We start from the raw sequence: 24288 nt of genomic DNA on the forward strand, positions 1-24288 counted from the left end.
AAATGAGGATACAAAATCAATACATTTAAAAAGTTTTATCTAACTTCTGATTAAAAATGGGTAAACTGAGGAACAGGAAACATTAAACATGATTACATTTTCAGAGTGGGAAGTAGAAAAATTTGTTGCATTTAATAGAAACCTGAGAAGAAAGAAACTATTACAAATAGATTTATTTGATATAAAAAAGTGAGTTTTGGATGTGTTGAGGTTGAGGTGATCCCAGGTATGAAAGTGGAGCTATCTAGTTATCATTTGTAGACTCACAACCAGAGCTCAAGGAAGACTAATACTTGAGAATTGAAAGTGTAATGATGGGATGGTTGAGTTCTCCAAAGAAGAGAACAAAAGTAGACAGAACTCAAGGACCACAGATTGACCTTAGGGAATACCCTCAGTTAGGAGATGGGAGACTGCCTCAAGTAGCCCCAGACCGTATCTTTGTGCCTGCTGTTATCTCTTGCTGGAATGCCTTCCCTATATAAGCAACTCAAACACTCCCATTATTCTAGTACTCAAGGCTATTTCCTCTATGAGTTCCTTTAATAGATCACTTGAGAGTTGAAATTCTATACCTGATTCCCTCTTTTCAGACCAACAGGCAAATATTTTTCAGTTAAAGAATAATGGAGGCTATAATAAGGCATAGTGTGAAGAGCACAAGGAGTAGGCTGGCAGTCATGGGTTCACATCAGCTCAATAACAAGCTGAGCATACAGGTTTAAAAAATTATTTCACCTCTCTGAGCCTCAACTTTCACAAGTATAAAAATTAGTATACTTTTTATTTTGCAAGGCTATTGTACAATGAAATAAGATATAATATGTAATAGCACACAGTACTTTGAAGGAATTTGATAAATATGTTTTATTTTTTAACCAGCCACTAGATATATCCCTATGCCTACCAACTAATGGAAATATTAGAACTACAAAATGCCTTGCTGAGGGTGGGAAGGGGAAGGAGTTGGGACATAGGAGATAAGACCAAAAAAGTGTGTCTAAATGACTGAGAAAAGGTAGAAAACTTATTGTAGTCAAAGGGCTAGAGAAAAGGATATTCCTATCTTTCTCTTGTTTATTTCTTTCATCTTTACCAAAGGAATGCTGCCTCAGAGAAGAGAGCTGTTAACTCACAGAATTATACTTGAGGCATACTTTTCTCTGATATAAAATGTTATGTTCTGAAGGAAATATGATTTGCATGCACCAGATATGGTGCATCAAGACCACTTCTAAGCAGGACTAATGTAAATAAAAGGACCATTTCTTGAGGCAGAATTTTGAAAATAAAACTGCTTAGTTTACCTCACCATTCAGAAAATTTATATCAATAAATCAAAAACATTTCAATCAAATTTAAGTAGTAACGAATGAGGCCACTAACATCACATGCAAATTAAAAAAAAATCTGCTGTAATCACAGCACTCAAAAATATCAATTCATTATACAAAGGGAGTGTTTTAGATGCAATTCATCAAAATTACCCAGACATAGTCTTTAATAGCTCCACAAATATACTTCAATTATTACAGAGCCAAACCATTTAATTAATCACTACAAAGCATTTCTTCCCTCAAAATAAAACACTAAAATATATCATTCATAACATTACAACCTGCCGGATATAAATTTTTCTTAGCATTTACCTTCTACATCTCCAGTGAGAGACATTAATATATTTTAAAAGTATATTACTAGGCACTAGTGGACCACTTGGAAAGTTGACTTATTCTCTTGGAAAATGAACTACTATTGAGTGTTGATTCACATTAAGGGAGGAGCTAAGCCTTCACCAGAGACTAGAGAAGTGAATCTTTGCTGGTCACCCAGCACATATTTATCAGATAACTTGCTAAAAACAAGCACCAAATTAGTTGCTGAGGATGGAGAGAAAGAAAGCAATGTCTACAAGAAATTTACAGTCAAGCACAGGGGAAAAACATACAAATCAATGGTACAATACAACCTGATGAGTTTTATAGGAGATCCAGAGAATCTAATGGAAATACAGTTGATAAAATAAGTAAAACATTCGGATTAGGAATTGGAGAGTAAGAAGGCATTTTCTAGGTAATAGAAAGGGAGATAAATTCAGGCATTAGTAGAGGCAGCAAGAATACCAAAGAAATGGCCAAGGGGGCCTGGCACAGTTGCTCATGCCTGTAACCCCAGCAATTTGGGAGACCAAGGAGGGTGGATTTCTTGAGCTCACGGGTTCAAAACCAAGTTAACATGGTAATGCTTGGTCTCTACAAAAAATACAAAAATTAGCCAGGTGTGGTGGCATGCACCTGTGGTTCCAGTTATTTGGGAGGATCACATTAGCCCAGGTGATGGATGTTGTTTATGCCACTGCACTCCAGCCTGGGTGACAGAGCCATACCCTGTCTCAAAGGAAAAAAAAACCAAAAAACCAAAAAACCTCAAAAACCAAACAACAACAAAAGAAATGTCCAAGGATTGTTGTAATTGGGAACTATTTGCAGTTTGGCACTGTGTTATAGTATGTGTTTGGAAGTTGCTTGGAGGCACACTGGTGGTGGGGTGCTAGGGGCTTGATGTAGCAGACTGGTGGGTGGATCCAAGGTTGGGAAGGCCAAGTCATCAAGGGTCAGGTCATTAAGGCTTTGTGAGCCATTTGAAAGAGTTCTAGATTTTTATATTGTAAGGCATGTACACCCCTTGAAATCAGTTTGAGTATTGAATAGTGTGATTACATTTTCACTTTAGGAAGATTACTCTGGTAGCTGCTGGGACAGGGTGGTGGATCAATAAGAGAGATTTAGAACATTATGTCAACAGTTCAGACAATAGGTTATGAAGACCTGATCCATGAAGATATCAGTAAAAATGCAAAAGATAAGGTAAAATTAGTAGGAGAAGTGACTGATTGGATGTGAAGGGTCAGAGCAAGTAAAATGTTAAGGATGACATAGGTTTGGGCAATTAGTTGAAATTACAGCTTTTATCCAGAGAGGAAACAGAAGAAGAAGAAGAAACTTCAATCAAGGTCTGGAGAAGTGATGATATAATAATTACTTAATTTCTTGGTCAACATAATATTTTCTTCTGATGACCTGATTTAAACATTAAAATTATCCAGATTGTCAAGTATGCTTAATTCTAAAAATTGACTTAAGTATTTCTACTAGGTAGATACTTGAGAAATAGCTGATGAAATTCAACTGTACCTGACTACTTTCTAAAATATATGTTCCACAACAACTTTAGAAGTAGTCTTCATTTGAAGAAAGGAAATAAAAATAAAACTGATCAAATGAAACCATGTACTTCATCTGGATCTGTCTTTAAGACACACATATCCAACTCTTTGTACCAATTTAGTTCAAGTCAGCCCTGCTTGCATTATGCAGATATTTCAGCTAAGAAACTTAAATGTGCTTCTTGTGTACATTTGCTTTCATGACCAAACCAAATTGTCTTTAGACATTGACTGGATTATAATACAGAGGAGTACTTCAGACAGTGGCTTTAAGTCTTCCAGAAAGAGAAGCTGATAAAGGAGTGGGGAAATAACAAAAGAAAACAGGGAAATGGACAGTCATTTATTCAGTTTATCAAGAGGGTTAAATAGGAAGATTCCTAACTGAAATCAAGTTGTAATGATGATAATTTCCCAAATGTCTTTCTCAATACTGACCTTTCATTGATTCCTACAAATTATTTACCAATCTTTCAAATACAATCTTAGTGTTTATAATTTCTGGTAGCTAAGCTAATGGACTGTAGAGACAAACTGCTTATATTTAAATTTAAGGTTCACTCTTTTCCAGATATTTGTCCTTGGGCAATTTATTTAACCTCACATGTCTCAATTTCCTTATTTATAAAATGGGGATACTAATGTTACCTGTCTCATGGGGTTGTTTTAATGGTTCAGTGAATATCTATGTGGTACTGACAGTAGTACCTGCTACTGTCAGTCTCAATTTCACATGTCTCAAATTCCTTATTTATAAAATGGGAATAGTAATGTTACCTGTCTCATGGGGTTGTTTTAATGGTTCAATGAATGTCCATGTGGTACTGACAGTAGTACCTGCTACATCATAAATGCTCATTGAAAGTTAGTCATCATTAGCCCCTATTATCCCCTTTCCACATCCTACATTCCACTTTCCCTTCTGTGGGTTCTGCCTATTTAGACTTTAGCTGGAGTGTCCAAGAACTTGACTTTAAATCCTGTAGTAGTTGCAAAAACAGCCTGACTTCATTCTCGGTCTCTTTTTTCATCTACCTCCCACCAGCAGACCTCAATCTCTTCATACTTGCATTGAGCACTTACTTAGGTGTAAAATGTTGCAGACTCTGACGTATTAATTTTCCCTGCTAGTAAAAGGCTACATGCCTCTCCACAATTCCTTTTTCCCCTCCAGAAATGGGGTGAGTAAGCACATGGCAAGGCAGATTCAATTCTTATTCAGAAGGTCAAGCTTTAGATAAATTGATACATTTTAGTAGATTTTAGAGCTAAAGTTCTTAACCTCAACAGTTGAATTCAAACCTTAGTTTAGCAACTCACTGCCTTGGGTAGGTTTCTTTCCCTCTCCACACTTCAGTGTCCACATCAGTATAGGGGTCTAATAAACTTTTCTTACAGGGTTATTGTAAGAAGTGAATTAGATTAAACAGATAGTACACATGGGCACATGGTACATCACCAATCAATGGAAGATCATGGTAGTTTGACTCTGAAGAATAAACACTGGAAGCAGAACTCATTGAATTGTAAAGGCATTTTCACTGTCAAAAGTGAGTGGTAGGAGGATATTTAGGCAAGGCTCCTCCTATGGTATGTGAGGTATATGTTTTTAAAATCTAGCATCAACATTCTAGGAAACAATTGATTTTTTCCAACTTTTAAATGCCACTTTTTTTTTTTTTTTTTTTTGAGTCAGGATCTTTGTTGCCCAGGCTGAAGTGCAGTGGCATGACCATAGCTCACTGTTGCCTCAAACTCCTGGGCTCAAGTGATTCTCCCACCTCAGCCTCCTGAGTAACTGGTATGATAGCTGTCTGTCGCCACATCAAGTTATTTTGTTTAACTTTTTTGTAGCGATGGGGTCTTGCTATGTCATCCAGGCCGGTCTTGATCCTGGCCTCAAGTGATTATTTCATATTGGCCTCCCAACATGCTAGGATTACAAGCATAAGCCATCGTGGCTGGACTGTTATATCATTTTTATGGGTATGGAAATGTGATATCAATGATAATCAGCAAACCAAGAGATGAAATTTAGAAATTTGTATTAGGAATCTTCTTCAGTTGGTCCATCTGGGAATCAGCACCTCTACTGTTACCATTGCTTCTGCAAAAGTTTGTCTCTGCTGCTTACATTGAGCTCTCTGTGCAAACCCACAGTGGTAGTCTTTGATTATTGCTTCACAAGCTGAGTGCATGTTGGGCAGAAAGGCTCTCACTGGAATTGACCAAAGAACTTTGCCTGCCACTTAATGGCCAGGAAAGGGACCTGGCTGGCTGACTGCTGCGGGCCAGGTTAGGGGTTGAGGGGGGAAGAAAAGGAGGAGGAAAAAGAGTCCATACACTGTTGACACACAAGGTCTGATTCTTCTCTAGCATTACTGAGGATGGTCAGAAATGCCCTGGAGTTTTAAGACTGTCTGCTCCTTTCAGCCCACAACTCATAGTCTGTCTGGCACTATTCTCCCTGGAGATACAGTCACAAAGCAGTGTCTGTACAGTGAATGCAATTAAACAAAAGCCTCTAAAAATTTCCAAGGGGAAATTAGATAACATGTGCTTTGATATAGGGATTTGGAGTTTGAAGGTGAAAAAGACAGCCAAGACATCAGAAGTCTGCATCTGCTTAGCTCCAGTTCAGCACATTAGCATTCTGCTAACGTGTCTTTTTTTTGTTTTGTTTTTCACTAAAGTCAATTTGCTCAGTTTTCCTCAAGTACCATCAGACGTTTTAAACATTCTTTAGATTAAAACAAGTTCTGAAGTTGGACTTCTGTTGTGAGTGAATGATGAAATCAATTTTTCTTGTGTTTTCATTAGTTAATCAATGAAAGGGAAAAGTGCTTGCTAGTCCATTTGGGCTAGAACATTTGGTTCTCGTTTTGCTATGCCGGCAGGTCCTAGCTCTGTGCATGGAGGAGAAAAGTCTACTTTCGTTCTGGTCCATTCTCCAGCAATAAGCTGCACACTCAGCTGTATCCAGTGGCTGGATAGTTCCGAGAGATGTGCCCACAGTTCACTCAGAGCTCCTGTTCCCTCTCATTTGCCTCTGATGTTCCTTCTGTGCCTTTTCTGCATTGTCATAATGTGTCCGCCTGAGTCAAAGCACATTGTCTGGTTAGCCTGACTCTCACTAATGGGCCAAGTGTGGTCCTGCTCTCTTCGTCTTCTAATCAAGACTCCAGAGGGATCCAGAGTAAATTGAACAGGCAACAGCACAGGGGAAAGTTAAGATGGATGGCATAGCACAGCAGCAGCTTGTTTATCCCTGAGGAATATAAGTAGGGGGAATTGGTAGGGCTTGCTCTCATTTTTACCCCTTGTATTACCATGGCAGATGATCTCTGGTAGAAGATGTGTGTTGGGGGAAAAATACAGTGACTTTCTGTGTGATACGTATGACCACAGTAAAACCTTGTAAGATGTCATGAAACCTCACAGGAGTTTTGGGTAGGAAAGACCAAAATCTCCTCTCCCTTTGCATAATTCAAGATAGTTTACCTTTTAAGGAGTGTTGTGGTTAGGAAAGGATCATTCATCTAGGTTCCAGATCTTATGAAGGGTGTATTACTTTTCTATTGCTGCTTTAAAAGTTCACCACAAATTTAGTGGCTTTAAGGCAAAAGAAATTATTATCTTACAGTTCTGGAGATCATAAGGCTGAAATGGCTTTCACTGAGTTAAAATCATGGTGTCAGTAGGGCTACATTCCTTTCTGGAGGCTGTAGGGGACAATTCATTTCCTTGTATTTTTCAGCTTCTAGAGGCTGCTTGCATTCCTTGGCTTCTATACCCTTCCTCCACATTCAAAACTAGCAGAGTAGCACTTCCAAATGTCTCTCTGACTCTGGCACCTGGCTTCCCTCTTGTAACACCTTTGTGATCACATTGGGCCCACTGGATAAGCCAGGATCATCTTTCCTTAACGTAATTGCACCTGAAAGTCCCTTTTGCTATGTAAGATAACATATTCACAGGTTCCAGGGACTATCATGTGACCATGTTTGGGGGCCATCATCTGGCTACTAAAAAGGACTTCCAGGTTGATGTTATTCTATCCTATTATGTCCCTTGTTTTATTCATGCTATTGAAGATGTAATAAGATTTTTTTGTTTAATTTAGCTTTTGTTTTTATAGCAATTCTATATGGTTATGCTGAGATACTAGCCAACTTATATCCCAAATTCTTTTCTAATTCCCTGTTAATTAACTGTGTTCCTGCATCTGGCACTGATGCAGTTGTTTGTTTGGACCTGAATGTAGAGGAATGGCAAATAGTCTTTTGGATTGGACATTGTCTTCTAGTGAGGTGAAAAGGTGTTCCCCTCAGCCAGAAGTGGAGAAGCTGGATGAACACTTTTAGCATAAATCTCTGAGACTGCTATGGAATTTGCCAGATGGGCAGAGTGGAGATTATGCTTAATAACCCAACCAATAGCAAGCCTCTTACAATAACAGTGTTATTATCTTACCCTCAGGTAGGCCAGCAATGTCCTAGAGTTTAATGAATCTGCAAAACAAAAGTTTGAATATGGAGCAAACAGGAAGGAGGGAACAATTACCCACTTGACATATCCTCTTGAAAGCTTACCAATCATGGTACTGTGGAAAGAACATGCTGTTTGGACTCAGATAACCTTGGATTTCAGGACCATTTGTGTCCCTTACCAGCTATGTAATCTTAAATCACTTAACCTCTCTCAGCTTCAAGTTTCTCACTTTTAAAACAGAGTTAATAATAATAATAGCTGACTCATATCACTGTTGTGAGCTTAGAATATGTAAGTCCATGGTTCTCAAAGTGAATCTATATTGTGATTCCTAACCCAGGAATGTCATCATTACTTGGAAGCTCCTTAGCAAAGCAATCTCTCTGGCTCTACCTCAGACCAACTGAATCAGAAACTCTGGGTTGGGAAGGCTTACTCCATAAAATAGTAGTATGCAAAACACATGGAAAAGTGTCTCACATGACTGCGACTTAACAAATGCTGGTTGTAATTATTCTTTTCACTAGGAGCCTCATTATATTCACCATGCTTTTTGCTTTTCAGTTACTGTTTGTTTTGGAAGAGCATGGCCAATGACAGATTTATGTTTGTTTACCAAGTGATGGTTTCTCTTTTTTCTCAAACTAAAAAGTCACATAAATGAAAGAAAACAGCATTATTAGTTTGTATTTCTGGCTGTGCCATTTTAACTCAGCAGAGAGGGAGTCACGCACTCTGGCAACTTCTTTTGTCCAGAATGTGCTGTCGTGATGCCACGGAGCAAGGCTAGGCAGAAAGCTTATGCACCTGAGAGATGCTGTGACTATTTTCTTCAATTGTTTTTTTAAACTTTTTGACTAAATATACATGAAAAACATGAGCACACAAATGCCTCACCAAATACAGCTTCATATTATGTGATGCATAAAATTTATTGCAGTGATTCATCATTTAGTTTCTACGTAATTAAGTACAGATGGATCCACATGTTCTGGGCCAAGTTAAAAATCATATTTTTCATGAAGAACTGTAAATGCACTGCCAAACCACAACAGGAATGAGAGAGATGACTAAAACTCACAAACTGCCTTTAAACCCTGAGGAAAGTTTGACTTCTAGAAAAGCAGTTAAGCAGAAACTTATTAACTTGTCACTGAGGGATGTAATGAAAATTTGGAGCGCCATGGATCCCCAGGATAGAGCAATGATTTCCTAGTAATTCAGGCAGGATTCCTGAAGTCAAATATTTACATGTCAGTAGCTTTCTAAAGAATAAAGTCATGTAACCTACTCTTAGATTGTCACCAGGACTGTCTATTAGGTGGGGTCATGAGGTGACCCCAAGATTAGCGAAAAGAAAACTCACATTTCATGGATCTGAACTGTGGGACACATTCTTTTTTTTTTTTTTTTGAGATGGAGTCTTGCTCTGTCACCTAGGCTGGAGTGCAATGTGCAATCTTGGCTCACTTCAATCTCTGCTTCCTGGGTTTAAGCAATTCTCCTTACTCAGCCTCCCAAGTAGCTGGGATTACAGGTGCCCACCACCATGCCCAGCTAATTTTTGTATTTTTGGTAGAGACGGAGTTTCACCATGTTGGTCAAGTTGGTCTTAAACTCCTGACCTCGTGATCTGCCCACCTCAGCCTCCCAAAGTGCTAGGATTACAGGCGTGAGCCACCATGTGTGGCCCTGTGGGATACTTTCTGTATTATGTTCACAGTGGCCCTTTGAGCACAATACAGGGTGAAATAAATATTTTTGTCCTTATTTTCTAGAGGCTCTGAGGACTTAAGTGCTTAGTCTAGGGTCCTGGCTTGTAAATGTCAAAGTCAGGATAAGAATGCATGTCTTCGCTGAGAAGGCTCACTTCCCTATACTACATTACTTCTGTCAAGTTATGACATGAGAGACACCGACAGCTACCTTGTTCCATGAGGGTCACTTGGACTGATTTGCCTATATACCCAAAAAGAAAAACACACACAAAAAATGTTGCCTTTAGGGTTATTTCTCTGAGACTAAAAATCTGTGTCAAAATGTGTGGCAGAAATACATTCATCATGACCTTATTTATCAACAGTAACAAGAATGAGATACATGCTTGATTAAATAAATCCACCAGTAAAGCAATGTTGGAATGAGAAAGAGCTTTGAAGACATATAGACCTGCTTTTGAATCCTAAATTTTGGTTCTACCACCTATCAGTTCACTAACTAAAGGCTGCTAGGCCTCTATGTGCTTCCGTTACTAATTTTTCTTTATATATAGATAGGCGATGATAGTTTCTATTTTAAAATACTATGTGAAGATCCAATGAGATAACAGATAAAAGTACTTAACACAGTATCTGTCATAAAGTAGTTGCTCAGTAAGTGTTTACTGCATAAAGGATGAAGCAAGCCATTATTCTTATCATCATAGCACAGATTAATTTATCTGTTATCTAGCAGAGAGGAGGGGAAGTTTTGATTGTGTATGGTGTGTGGAAACATCAGGTTGGTGCTGGGGAGGTAGCCATAAGTATTATGGAATTGGATGTCTAAAGTGGGTGTTAAGAAGGGAAAAGAGGGAACTGAAAGGAAATTGGGAGAGCTGGAAGGTGGTTGGCTGATGGTTCCTTGAGGCTAAGCTTATAAGGAAACAATAGAGGATCCTCCTCTGCCTCTTCCCTGTCAGCCTCATTTCCTGTTACCTGCTGACACACATTTTACATGCTTGTGATTCCCTGCACACACCATGTTGTTTCATACTTCTGGGCTGTTGCTCCTGTTGTTTCCCAGTACAGTGTATTCCACGGTTTTCATGTGGTTTAATCATCTTTTTTTTTTTTTTAAATACTTTAAGTTCTGGGGTACATGTGCAGAACGTGCAGGTTTATTACATAGGTATACACGTGCCATGGTGGTTTGCTGCACCCATCAACCCATCACCTACATTAGGTATTTCTCCTAATGAGATTCTCCTTTGAGATTCAACTCAAGTGTCACCTTTCCAGAAACCTTCAAATTGGACTCAGTTCACTCTTCAGTGACTTCTGATTTCTCTGTGCATTTTTTTCCCTCATCACTTCATACTCTAAAACATTGATTTGTGTATGAATTGATCTTCCCCACTACTCTGTGACCTTCTCCAAAGGGCGGATTTTGTGTCTTGTTTATCTTTATTCTCCCAGAACTCAGCAATGTACCCAGTATATAATGATTATTCTAAAGACACTGGTTGAATTACTCTGGACTAAACCAAGCTGGGAAGCATAAGTATCCTTTGCCTATTTCATGAAATTTCACTTCAGATTAGGCACTCCCTCCAAAGAAAAGTAATTATATCAGTTTTTGTGATTCAGCGCTTGGCAATTTATGGCCAGGTGAGTTTGTAAATACAGCCCCACATTCGAACCATGGCCAATCCCAGGTTGCTGTTCTCACTGCTTTTGGGAGCTGTCATTCCAGTCAGTGTTTCTGCAGTTCCTCATTCATTGTTATTATCCAAAGTAAGCAACTGTTGAATGCCATTGTGCTAAGGGATAGGTGGGATTTGGAAAAGGGTTGCAATTTCTGCTATTGAGATTTCACAGGCTGCACTCCTGTAATTTTGTTCTAAGGGGAGGGAGTGGGAAAGGGTTAGATGACTTGAAACATTGACCCACTGGAGGGCAGATCACGAGGTCAGGAGATCGAGACCATCCTGGACAACATGATGAAACCTCGTCTCTACTAAAAATACAAAAATTAGCTGGGTGTGGTGGCGGGGGTCTGTAGTCCCAGAAGCTTGGGAGGCTGAGGCAGGAGAATTGCTTGAAACCGGGAGGTGGAGGTTGCAGTGAGCTGAGATCATGCCACTGCACTACAGCCTGGCAACAGAGTGAGACTTTGTCTCAAAACATAAAACAAACAATAAACAAAAAACACAACAACAAAACAGCATAATTCTCAAAGTATATTTATAAAGCTCTATTTTTTATCAGTTTGTGGGACTTCTTGGAGGGAAAAATTAGTAAACAGAAGCAGATTTAAAATGTGGTTTATAAAAAGCTAATAACTTTGTAACTAAAAATATTATACAAAAAAAGTAGTGTATCTTCATAATTCCTGTAAAAAATTATAAATAATAAGTCAGATTTTATTCTCATAAACAAAATCTATATAGATATATGAAAATCACCACCAAATTTCAGGCAGTTCTTAAGGGTTAACTTTTATCTCAGAGACTTTTGTGTATTCTATTCACAGTCATATTAGGTTCATGGTTCATTCACGATATGATGGAATCAAAAGTATGCAGTGCAATAAAGATCAGGGAGCAGTTTTCAAGGAAATTCCTTGGCAGGAAGTTCTACTCCTCACTCATTAATCTCAGTTTTTCCTCAGTTAGAGCCGCCATGTTTGTCATAAGGACTGGAATGGGGAACACAGCTTAACAGTTACCTAAGTGGGCTATGAAGCTAGCTTCCTTTTATTCTAATCCTTCCTCTTCTACTTACTGTCTAAATAGGGAAGTAAATTAGCTTCTGTTTGCCTCAGTTTCCTCATGTGTACAATAAATGAGGTAATAATGCCAACCCCATAGATTGTTTTGGATATAAAAAGATTCATTACATTTAAGGGGTTTAGAGCAGTGCCTAGCAGTTAGCAAGTACTCAATAAATATAATTACTCCCTAGCTTCAGCCTTTTCTTGTTCACTGGCAAATGTCAGTGCAGCTGAGCCATCATTAGTTATTTATCCATGTATTCATTCATTTAACAAATATTTTTTGAGTATTGAGTATGTGATTGGCACTGTGCAGGGTGCAAATGATACAGAAAATGAGTAAGATACAGCTTCTCTCTTTAATAAGTTCATGGTATAGTGTGTGTGTGTGTGTGTGGCAGGACTAGAGATGATGGTGTAAAAAAGTATTTCAATTAAACAGACAATTCTAACATGGGATGATAAATGCTCTAGCGAGAAGCACGTGGCTCATTTGGATCATAAGGTGGGGAACTGAATGCAGTCTCAGAGGGCCAGGACAGGCTTTCCAGCAGAATTGATATCTAAGATGAGTATGAGTTGGCGAAGTGAGAGTTGGGGGTGAGGTGGGGTAGGTGTATTTCATACTAAAGTGGCTGCCTCTCTAGAGGCCCTAGAGCAAGGAAATTGTATAAGGATCAGTGTGGAAGGTCAGGCAGGGGGTGGCCAGAAGCAAGGCTAGGCGAGGGTGAAGGAGTCAGATTAGCAAGGGCCTTTCCTATTATGCAAAAGAAATTTGGCTCTATCCTGTCCTACTCAGTGGAGAAGCTCTGAAGTCTTCTAAACAGGGTTTAAAACACTTAGATAGTTTCTCTTGTTTGAATTAGTATCTTTTAAACATTATTTCTAATTTCTGACAGAATTTACTCCTTCTACCTTTGGGTCCCTCTATTTCTCTGTAGGCCTCTATCATGGCACTGTATTGCTTTATTGAACTTACTGTTTCTAATCCTGTCTTCCTTGGGAGACTGAGGGCTCCTCAAAGATTGTTTTTTATCTATCTCTGTATCACTAGGAGCTGGAATAGTTATTGATGCTGCTGAGTAGGCATTCAATGGAAGCTTGATTTAAAACAAACAAAAAAAAGTTGATTTTAGAAAGAAAGCATTTTTTTCTTATATTTTTAGGACAAAGCATTCTCAGATAAAATCTGGCCATCAAGTCAACAAAGTGAGTAATCTTGTTCACTCTGAAGGCAGTGTGAGTGCCATGAGGTGCTGCCCAACAGATTTCTAATCCACCTGTCCTCCTATATGTTCTTTATTAATCACTGCTGGGTAAGCACTGTGCTAGGCACCAAGGGAGATATAAATACACCGAAGACAGCATTATATAGTTGTGAAAATGTTACTTATGTACACAAAACAAACTCTATATCCTGAGGGCCTAGCACAGTGGTGGTATTGCTCAGTCCTCAGTCAATGTCTGTGAATAAATAACAAGTGAATAAAGGGTGAGGGATATGTGTGAAATGTATGATATATAAAATAAATGCTCCAAGAGTCCAGATGAGGGAAAATCTGTGAGCTGGGTAAATCTGATAGGGTCTGATTGAGGTGTCCTAGCCTTGGAAGATGAGTAGAATCTGGAGGGATAGAAGGAAAAGGTGGAGGACTCTAAGGAAAGAGAAATAGCATGAACATCACTTCATGCAGACTAATAATGCCTGAAGGATATAAAAGCCATTGGAAATTATGAAAGCTCTGAAAACAATTGAAGTATATTGGAATTCACACAAATGAACCAGTTTTCTAGGCATATTGTAATTTGGCCAGTGAATGCGGGGAGACCAGCAGTTGCTTTAGCAGACAGCCAAAGTGGGCCCTCATGACATTGCTAATTAAAGCAAAGTTAATTAGTTAATTAAAACAGAAGTGGCAAATGGCAGTTTCTAAATTTCAGTTAAAGGTGGAGGCAACACTAATGATTCTGCCACCTGACTAGAATCCCAAGGGAGGGTTTTGCCTTCTGAGAAAATTTGTAACTTCGAGCTATAGGTCTCTGTCATCAATTTAGCCATGAAAGGCCCGTTGCATTTTAGAACCCCAGTTCCATGTGCCTGGAAATTCTGAATCTTGCAGAGCTAGAACTTTAGATTCATCAGATTCAATGCTTTATTTAGGTCAGAACTGGCCTTGTGTTCATTTGTCAATTTGCAGCTGAAGCGAAAGCCTTAAACGGAAGCCTGGCATTATCTGCTTGACAATGATTTGATGCTGCACCATGTTGTGCTGGAAATTAGTGTCTAGAACCAAAATGTTAATCACAGGGACCTCTATACATTGATGGCATAAATAGCATGTTTCCATATAAAAAAATCTGTAGTGACTCATTTCCATTTAAATAAAAATCTCCCTTTGCTATTTCAGTGAATTGAATGACTGACTCCGAGCACTTTTCTATTTGTGCTCTAGGTTGAGCTAATTTAACTTTACAGAAAATTGCTGGATCTGTTAGAATTACCTCTGTCATCTCCTTAGGTGCTCAGAGAGCTCAAAGTGATTCTTTCTCCATGATGAGAGGTGGAAATTTGCTTCATCTAGCCCCCTTCTCACTAAAGATATGAACTACTCTTCAGGCTCCATAAACATGTCTTCTTTTGGGTCTATGAAGATGTTTTCCAAAGTAAGTTCTTTGGAGCATCAGTTCTTCAGAATGTTAGGAGGTTTACTTGGAAAAAAAATGGTCTTGTGTATATGTTTGCAAAATGATTAGAAAAAGTCAACAAATGGATGATAGGTTTCTACAGTGCAAGACTTCTCAGTGTTTATCTCCAATAAGAGAATAGAATTTTGTCACCTTTTTGACCAAATAATTTCTTTTTCATGGAGCTATTTAATTTTTCAAAGAATACACTAATTTTCCAAAGAAAACAGTTCATATATGCTCAGCTCTAGTAATCATCAGCTGAGACCTTAGTTTAAAAACTGCTGCATTACTCATTAGTCATGAGACAGTAGGCAAGTCTTCTCACCGTGCAGGACCTCAAATTCCTCATCTGAAAAATGGGAGGATTGTTGCTTCAACTTGCAGTATTTTGTGACAATTAGAAATGTTAGACTAGTTATACATAAGAAAAGTTCTGTAAGGTGGCAGAATATAGTAGGTAGGTAATAAATGAACCATTTCGAGGGACTACTCTGATTTGAAACTTTTTTCCAATCTCCTACTTCATGCTCCACTTCATCTTACTTCCTTCCTCTTCTTTTCCCTCTTCTCTGTTCCACTGCTCTTCCTTCTATGACAACTACCACCGTGACTACTACTAGGTGCTAACATTTTAGGCACTGTGCACTGGATTGTCTAACAAACACCTGACACCCCCTTTTCTCTTTCCACTTCCATATTCTGTTATATTAGATAGTTTGGGCCAGTGTGACACAAGGGCAATTCTTATGGGACTCTGAGAAGACTTTTGTTTTCCCTAATGAGAGTACACAATGTGTGGAACCATGACAACTATATTACAATCATTAGTAAAAGGCCTAGAGAATGGCAGACGTGTTTGCCTTTGCATCACTGAACCAAAACCTGAAGCAATCCCCCTCCACAATTTTTATAACATGAGTAAAATGAACCCCAAAGAGTATAAGTGTTTGAAAATAGGCTTTCTACCACTTGCAGACACAATTCTAAAAGGTTCAGGTAGCATTTATTGAATACTTTCTACATGCTGGTACTAAACACTTAATGCATATTACCTCATTTACTACTCAAAATAGGAACTATTATCTACCATTTTACAGTTGAGAAAACAGACAAAAGTACCTTATTCAAATTCATAGCTGAATTGAAATCCAGGTGTGGTTCCAAAGCCAGAACTCTAAACTAGTATGCTGTCTTTGCATTTTCCATCTCTGTACATACACCTTTCCAGGAGCCTGTCCTAACTTTCAGAGACCAAGTTACCATAACCATAGATATTATTATATTCTTCATTTTGAGGTACACAATTAGTATCCTTTTTAAGATAGAGAACCCTTACCATCTGCCATTCCATGTGGAAGGGACACACACAGACCCCATCCAGAAATAGAGGGCATACCCAGTCTCAGATTATAGTAGCCTGTTTCTTCATACACCAGACAGAGGACAGCAGAACAGGGCTGGGCCCAGTATGGTAGATGCTTCTCCACCAAAGACCTACATCCAGAGATTTAATTTACCTATTTAAGCCCACCTGACATCCCAAGAGGTGGGCTCAATGGCATATTAAAATTTTCACACCTGAGAAGCACAACTCATGGAAGTGATTTGGAAGAACATGTAAAAATATTAGAAACACCTGAATTTGTTTGTTTCCCATTAGTTAAGTTGAAGTGTGGCAAACCATGTGTTATACACTGCCTTTTATAAAACTAATTATCAAATGGGAGCTGAATCCCTGCATAAAAGGCTATATCTTATATCCTACGATGTAATAAATATGCTGAACATCTTGATTTTGTATCACAGAGAAGAAATATTTAGTTTTGGAGCTCACGGAAGCTATAGAGGAAAAAAATTTTAGTTTGCATCTCTTTCTAATGACTGTGGGTTAAAAAGGAGAGCAGATATCAGATGCATGTGATACAAAAGAATTATAGCTTTCCCTGCGCCTTTTTCTTATCCATATCAAAAGCAGGTTCTAGCTTGAATATTCGGGTTGATGGCAAAAAAAGGAGTCTCCATATAATCAGACTATAGCCTGTCTTAGCTATAATCACATAGACAGATCAAGATTTGCCAAGATTGCAGAAAGAAGACCAAACACTTGCCAAAGGTCTCTCTTTACCCTCTTGTCAGATTCTACCATCCAAATGCACAGATTGCAAAACTGTAAAAACTACATGGCCCTGTAGGAAAAACAAGTTAAAACATTGCAACAAAAATCTTTAGAATTTCCGCTTTCTACTGGTTGGCACTATCAGTAAAATTTGTTGCTTTTGTTTGTCCCTTTGTTTATTAAATTAGAAACAAAATCGTTTAAAATATTTATTGAACATTACTAGAGAAACATTATAACTATAGCAAAGCATGGGATCAATGATCCAATTCTAGAGCAGAGACCGATGACCACAGGAGTGAGAGAGATATCTAATGTAGGGCACTGTTGTCTTAATCTTATAAAAGTTAATAGGACAACTAGGCAGTAAGAGTGTGCACATTTGAAGACAAGCAAAAAAGTACCTACCACATTGCTACCATCCCAAATTCATTCAACAAACATATCAAAAATCATTATTGAGCACTTCTATGTGCCAAGCACCCTTCAAGGTAGAGGTAGGTATTGGAGGCACAGTGATGAGCAAGGTAAAGAAGACCTCCACCCCTAAGGAGCTTGCTGTGCTTAAATTGGAATATAGGATGTGCTATACAGAATGGCAAGGAGCTGGACAACGTAAAGATCAAGATGCCCTGGAAAACTCAGACTGTATAATCAATGTCTCCATAGGTTTGTGCTGCCGTTTATAATGCTCTCTTTGTTATTAAGATCATCTAGATTGTGTATTTGGTACAGTAACTTTCATGAGTAAAAGAAGACTGAGAGTGGTTAACTTAGTTAATCAAATACTTAAGTTAATCAAATACTAAAGAAGTGCTTACTGTGTGGCAGACACTATACACATGTTAACTCATTCATTTCTCACAACCAGTCCATGAAGTATGCATTTCTTTATCTCCATTTTTCAGAGGAAAAAATCAAGACATAGAGAGGTTAAGTGAATTGGCCTAAGGTTCTGCACCTGGTAAGTCATGTTGCTGGTATTTAATCCCAGTGCTCTCTAGCACTATACTGTGCTACCTTCAATAAAGTGCCTACTATGTGCCAGCCTTTGTACATATCATCTCCTTCACTTTTTACAATCCAGTTTGTCAGATGGTAAAAATAACGTACAGAGAGATGAAGTAGCAGTGGTGTTGTTCAAACCCAAAACAATCTGGCGAGGCCAGTGTTCTCTGCCACCACTCCCATGCTGTCTCCCTAAGGCGCTTTCTCTAGTGAGTTTTTTAGGTGCTCAGACATAGACTCACAATTCCCTCCCTCCATCAATATGCTTGTTTTATATACTCGTCTTTCCTGGGAGATTCTGTTTACAGATTGGACTTGAAGAAAAGCTGATAAAACAAAAGTTTGAAAAATAAATTTTCTTAGCCAAATGGAAAGGCTGATCTTGCAGAAATTTCAGAAAAAGAATGGTTTGTAGAGGAGTCAGGAAGGCAGCTGGAAAATAGGCCAGCAGGTTAGATATATGAAAGGCCTGCTGTGTACAGACTGTGACATAGCCAGGATTTATTGAAGAAGAAGACACGAACTACAGTTTAATTGAATGTCTTGTACAATGTACGTAGAAAGAGATGAGAAGTGTAAAGCAAGTAGAAAAGAGTTGAAAGAGGTAAGGGTACAAGTTAATAATGTAAACGAATTGGACCTTGTGGATAAAATTCAACTCTCCTCTGAATTATTTTCAAACCTCAGCAGACAGTATCTTTACCATCATAATAAGTCATGCTTTGAAGATTTAGGGCTGACAGAAAAGTAGGACTTTATGCAGGCTAAGTGATGGTATAGGAGAATAGTTCAAGCAATGTTATTTAGATATGTAGCTTCCATTTGAAAGCTATGTATCTTCCATTTATTTATCTAGGTTTTAGAAATACTGTTAAATTTCTGAAGAGTTAGCAGGACTGATGTCTTGACCAGCTCTTTTGATGTGTACTTCTTAAATAGAGGTGATCCTTAGTCCCAATGATCAACAATCGGTATTGCCTTTTTGGTACTTCAACATTTTTCCCAAGCCACTGATAACATGACCTTGTCTTTTGAAGTGCTTTGGGATCGTTTATCACATACGGAAGTTCCTAACATGGGGGGAAATCATTGGCTTTTGGCTCTAGATTCTTTTCAGATTGAAATGGTCGCATAACTACTGCCTGTGATATTGAACTTGGAGTGAGATGAGACTACACACAAAACAGAACTGGGAAACTGGTTGTTTTAATATGCAAAGTCATTTAGTTGTTTTGTCCTTTTCAGCTGCTTAGACATCTCCCAAAGATTTCATCTTGCCCATTAAGAACTAAAATATAAATCTTACATTCTTGTGCCTCTATTGGATGGGCATTTAAGCACTCTTCTGGCTTGAATAGGTTTAGGCTCGTGCAAGTGCAGTCCGATATGTAGAGTTCTTGGCATTCTGCTCTCAGTATAATCTTTGTTAGCAATATATTTTGACTCTGTTCTGGTGAGCTAGAATTTAACCCACAATGTAACTCTGTCCCCTCAGAACTCAAGGGCCCTTGCCTTGGCTTTGTGACCTAACTCTGCTCTGTCTCACCTCTCAACCTTACTCCCCATATGCTGTAACTCTGCTTTATTAGAGATTTCGACTCCCTGTTTCTAGACTTGGCCTAAGTAACTTGACCCACATCCCATTAACCCCATAAATACCATTTTATGAGAAGGTCCATGCCCTAAGGCACCCTGCCTCCCATGGTTTCATTTACTCAGATTTCTCCCATTTAAAAGACCCAGGAAACACATGCCTCTGCTTCAGCTGTAGGGGCCAGCGCCCCTCTAAGCCCCCACAACTTTTACCTTAAGGTTTCCCCAGAGGAGCCCCTTCTCTTCCACAGGTTGACTAGGCTGCTGGATCTGCTGGCTGCGGAGGATGACTTGCCATCCCCTACATGCATGCGCACCACAGTAGATGTGGTGAAGGCGCTGCGCACATTTCTCTCCGGTTTGGCCAGGATGATGTACACCTTCGGCACAAACATGCAGCCTAGGGCCACTGTGGCACTGAGGCTGACCGAGAAACACATGGTGATGATTTTGTAGTTGCTGCCAAAGTAGATTGGTACAAAAGCTAGCCATATAATGCAGGTCGTGTACATTGTGAAGGCGATATACTTGGCCTCGTTGAAGTTAGCTGGAACATTTCTGGTCTTGAATGCATAGAAGGTGCAGCTCAAAATCAACAATCCATTGTATCCAAGTGGAGTGACAACTCCTAAGTTGGTGGTGTTACAGATCAGGTAGACTTCTCGAATGCTTGGGTAGTCATGCATTATGTCAGGAGGCTCCATTATAAAGAGGGCAACAATGATACCCAACTGGATGCATATGAGAATGAAAGCAATCACTAGCTGGGCACAGGCACTCATGAATCTGGGCTTTTTGGTACAGATCTTCTTCTTGCTGCCAGCCAGGATCCTTGCAATACGGTTGGTCTTTGTTACAAGGGCTGAGTAGCTCATGGCTGGGGACAGACCAATGCCAATTCTCTGAAGGTAGCAGTAAATCTGTTTGGGCTTTGCAATGAGGCAGAAGGTACATAAGTAGCCCAGGCAGATGCCAGCAAGGATAATGTAACAGAGTTCCCTGCTTGAGGACTTGACTACTGGTGTATCCCGGTAAATGATGAAGACTACAGTAACAAACAGGGTGGCTAGGAGGCCAAGGCAGGCAAACACCACAGCTGCAATGGGTTCAGGGTCACCCCATCGAAGATACTGTACTGGAATCAAATCACAACCTGCAGAGACACAAACACATATTGTCAAGGAGGAAGAGATGTTGACTTGGGTCACATATCCCTAAGTTACAAGCAGCTGTTTATGATCATTTCAGTTTGTTCCCCGTCTACTTTTCTAATTTCAGAATCTCATGCTACTCATTATTTTATGTATTCATTCAGAAAATTTTAATGATGATAATACTGAACACATACATGGTCTGTGCTAGGAACTATTCTAGGTTCTGAGAAGAAATAATGAAGAATGTTTCCTGGCCTCATAAAAATATCAATGGCCTTTTAAACAATTGTAACTGTGATAAGGTTTATGAAGAGTTATAATATGGGTTCTAAGCAGTCTCTGGAAGCAGCAAAGACCTCCTACAATAGGAATTAGCAAATAAATGTGTTGGTTTGATGGAGCTGGGAATTTCATGGGCTTGGCAAACTTACAGTTAAACTATGTTAACTGTAAGGAAGAGAGGCATGAAAGGAAGCCACTGTATGATAGTGCAACAAGTGGCCTAAGATGATGAGGCTGGGAGGTAGGCAGGAAGGGGCTCTTGGAGTTTAGAAAGTCCTAGATCAATAGGAAGTTATTCTGAGGATCTATGTAGAGCAATGACAGGATCAGGTGTGTGTGTGTGTGTGTGTGCGTGTGCATGTGTGTGTGTCTGTTTTAAACATTTCTTTGGTTGCTACGTGGGTTTTGGATGAGATAAAGGTGTGGACACATTTAAGACTTATTTTAGAGCCATATAGAGTGTTTGAATGGATGTGGGAGTGTGTGAAAAGTGAAAAAGGTCTGAAATATGACCAACACTAGTAAAGAAATTTCAGAGAATTTTGTGGTTTAGAAGTTTTAGAGGATTCTGTTAAAAAAAAAGGAGGATATTCATTTTTATAAGAAAACTGACCCCAAAGGCAAACAATTGGCATGCAAGGGAAGTGCACCACTCTCAAAATCATTCCGTACTTATGACATGCAGTTTTTAAATTATTTCTTGATTATATAGCAGAAAAACAGTGATAGAATACAGCATCATTTGGATTATCTGTCCTTTACAATTTTTTAGGACAGTGGTTCTCAAAGTTGGCTACACACTAGAATCACCAAGAATACACACACGCACACACATATAAAATCCTGAGACCTGGGTGTCCCATTGGTTGAGCTTCTGACTTAATTTGTCTGAGTGTTACCTGGGCATCAGAATTTTTTAACAATACTGTAAGTGCCTGTAATGTGCAACCAAAGTTGAGAACCATTGTTCTAGGAGGATCATTCTTGTCACTTAGACTTTTAAAGAAAATAGAATTGAGATAGCTTCACTGAGTAAGTAGGAAAGGAGGCAAGTAATCTGGAGCATTGGACATTTGAGGAATATAGCAGAAATGACTAATTTCATGTCAATATCTATTCTCCCCTTCATTCTCAGCAACAGACCTCTAATTTCATTTGCGATGGTAAAGGCATCAGTTACAATACTACATTTTGCGTCAATCATTGCTGCGAGATGTGGCATATGAGTAGTAGGTTTTAGCCAATAACATGTAAACAGAGGATTCCTAAAAGGAAAGTGACTCATGGTAGAAAGTAACATTTTTCCCTTATTTACTTTCTTCTTCTGCTGTCTGGCATATAAACCTGATGGCTAGAGCTCCAGCAGTTGTTTTGGACTTTAAGGTAACTTGAAGGACAGAACATGTGTTCTGGATTTGGAAGAGATAAATAGATGGGGCTCCACTCCCTGAGAACCATGGACCCCCCACTACCTGTGGACTATGTATATCCACATCTTCTTTGTTTAAGCTTCCTTTATTTATTTATTTTCTTGATCTATGCAGGGAAACTAAATCCTTATTGATAAGGAGTAAAGTTTCCTATTAACTTGTCCTATCCCATGATAAAGGGTGTTGCAGTCAGTGGCTTTGAATATCAATGGTTACTGGGAGGCAGGGGAGGCAACAACAGGTAATGACAGCAAGGAAGCATGTAGTTCTTTCAAAATATTCCTAAGGGTAGCTTCGTTGTGAAAAGGGAAGGGAAGGGAAGAAGGAAGGGAAAGAGAAGTGGAAGGGGAAGGGGAAAGGGAATGAAGGGGAAGGGGGAAGGAAGGAGAAGGGAAGGGGAAAGGGAGGGGAAGGGGAAGGGGAAGGGGAAATGGAAGGGAAGGGAACTCTTCCCCTTATTTCTGCCCTGCTGCTGCTTTGCTTTAAGATCTCACATTTCAGAAAGTACTGTTAGTACTACAATTAAAGTCATAATGGGTTTAATAGGAGTTATGAGCTAGCCTGGGATTCTCAGCACACTTTGCAAAATGTTTCTATGGGAAAATGTATTCTTACTCTAAATAATTGTGCATTTAATATCAAAACAAAGGGCTTTAAATTTTAAAAAATTGTGGATAGCTCAACTAAATACAACCAAATACAAAACAGTTGTGTTATATGACCTCATTAAATATAAAAATACATATCTCATTGCTAATTAATAAGCCTATATCCATATTTCTAGTTATCTACATTCCCATGTGCTTCCTATACAGTTGGAATTCAACCTCTGATACTTTAGTATGCCATAGAGTTTAGGCTTATATTTACAAGTTTTCTCCTTGGAAAGGCTATTTTACAAAAGAAAGTATTAATCATATATATACATATATATGTGTATATATATAAAAAATATATATTTTTTGAGACATAGCCTTGCTTTGTTGCCCAGGCTAGAGTGCAGTGGTGTGATCTCGGCTCACTGCAACCTCTGCCTCCTGAGTTCAGGTGATTCTTGTGCCTCAGCCGCCTGAGTAGCTGGGATCATAGGCACGCCCAGCTAATGTTTTTGTATTTTTAAGTAGAGACGGGGTTTCACCATGTTGGCCAGGCTGGTCGAACTCCTTGCCTTGAGTGACCCACCTGCTTTGGCCTCTCAAAGTGCTGGGATTACAGGCATGAATCACTGTGCCTATCCCATTCCTATCTTTATTATTTCATAATAGTTCATTTATAGCAATGATTTAACAATAAAATTTATTAAACATATAGAGGTCTGTTTCTACTGCTAGGTCATAAGCTACTAACGTCTATAGCAATTTACTTATATAAGAAATGTTATGTTTGTATATAGGGCGGGAATCTTTTAGGTAAAAAAGAATGAGCTGGAAAAAGTAGTTAAACACTTCAGTTTTACCCTATTTTTTCCTACTGTTCTGCTAAATCTTAATTGTTTTCATCTTAATGTAATTAGCAGTTTAACTTATAAATACTTTGCATAGAATAACATTTACTACTATTTTTATCAGATATATTTTTGAACTCTTCATGTTCAGCTTATTAACATCTGTGTGAAACTAAAGAAAACTCTAGATATATGTGTTAAAAATGTACATGAGGCTTGCCTCTAATGTGATGTAATTATTTTCACAAATTTATCAGAATTTATATATTTAAATGAATGTTTCTTTTATTTAATGTAAACCATTTAGAAAGTCTTACATTTAGTTTGATGCCGCCATTGCAAAAAAATGCTGTTGTAACTATTTTCTAAGAATAGCAAATTGG

The 24288-nt window shown here is 38.7% G+C and overlaps 1 protein-coding gene across 1 annotated transcript in view; it reads right to left on the reverse strand.

The window, feature by feature from the left end:
* Positions 1-19804: 19804 nt before the first annotated feature.
* The window catches only part of GRM5 (glutamate metabotropic receptor 5), a 516353-nt gene continuing 511869 nt past the window's right edge, over positions 19805-24288 (reverse strand). Inside the window, exon 8 of the mRNA XM_025356721.1 lies at positions 19805-20748. Coding sequence (XP_025212506.1) covers positions 19805-20748 — 944 coding nt within the window. The remainder of the gene's footprint in view (positions 20749-24288) is intronic.

Source organism: Theropithecus gelada, chromosome 14 (genome assembly GCF_003255815.1).
Source record: "Theropithecus gelada isolate Dixy chromosome 14, Tgel_1.0, whole genome shotgun sequence".
NCBI lineage: Eukaryota > Metazoa > Chordata > Mammalia > Primates > Cercopithecidae > Theropithecus > Theropithecus gelada.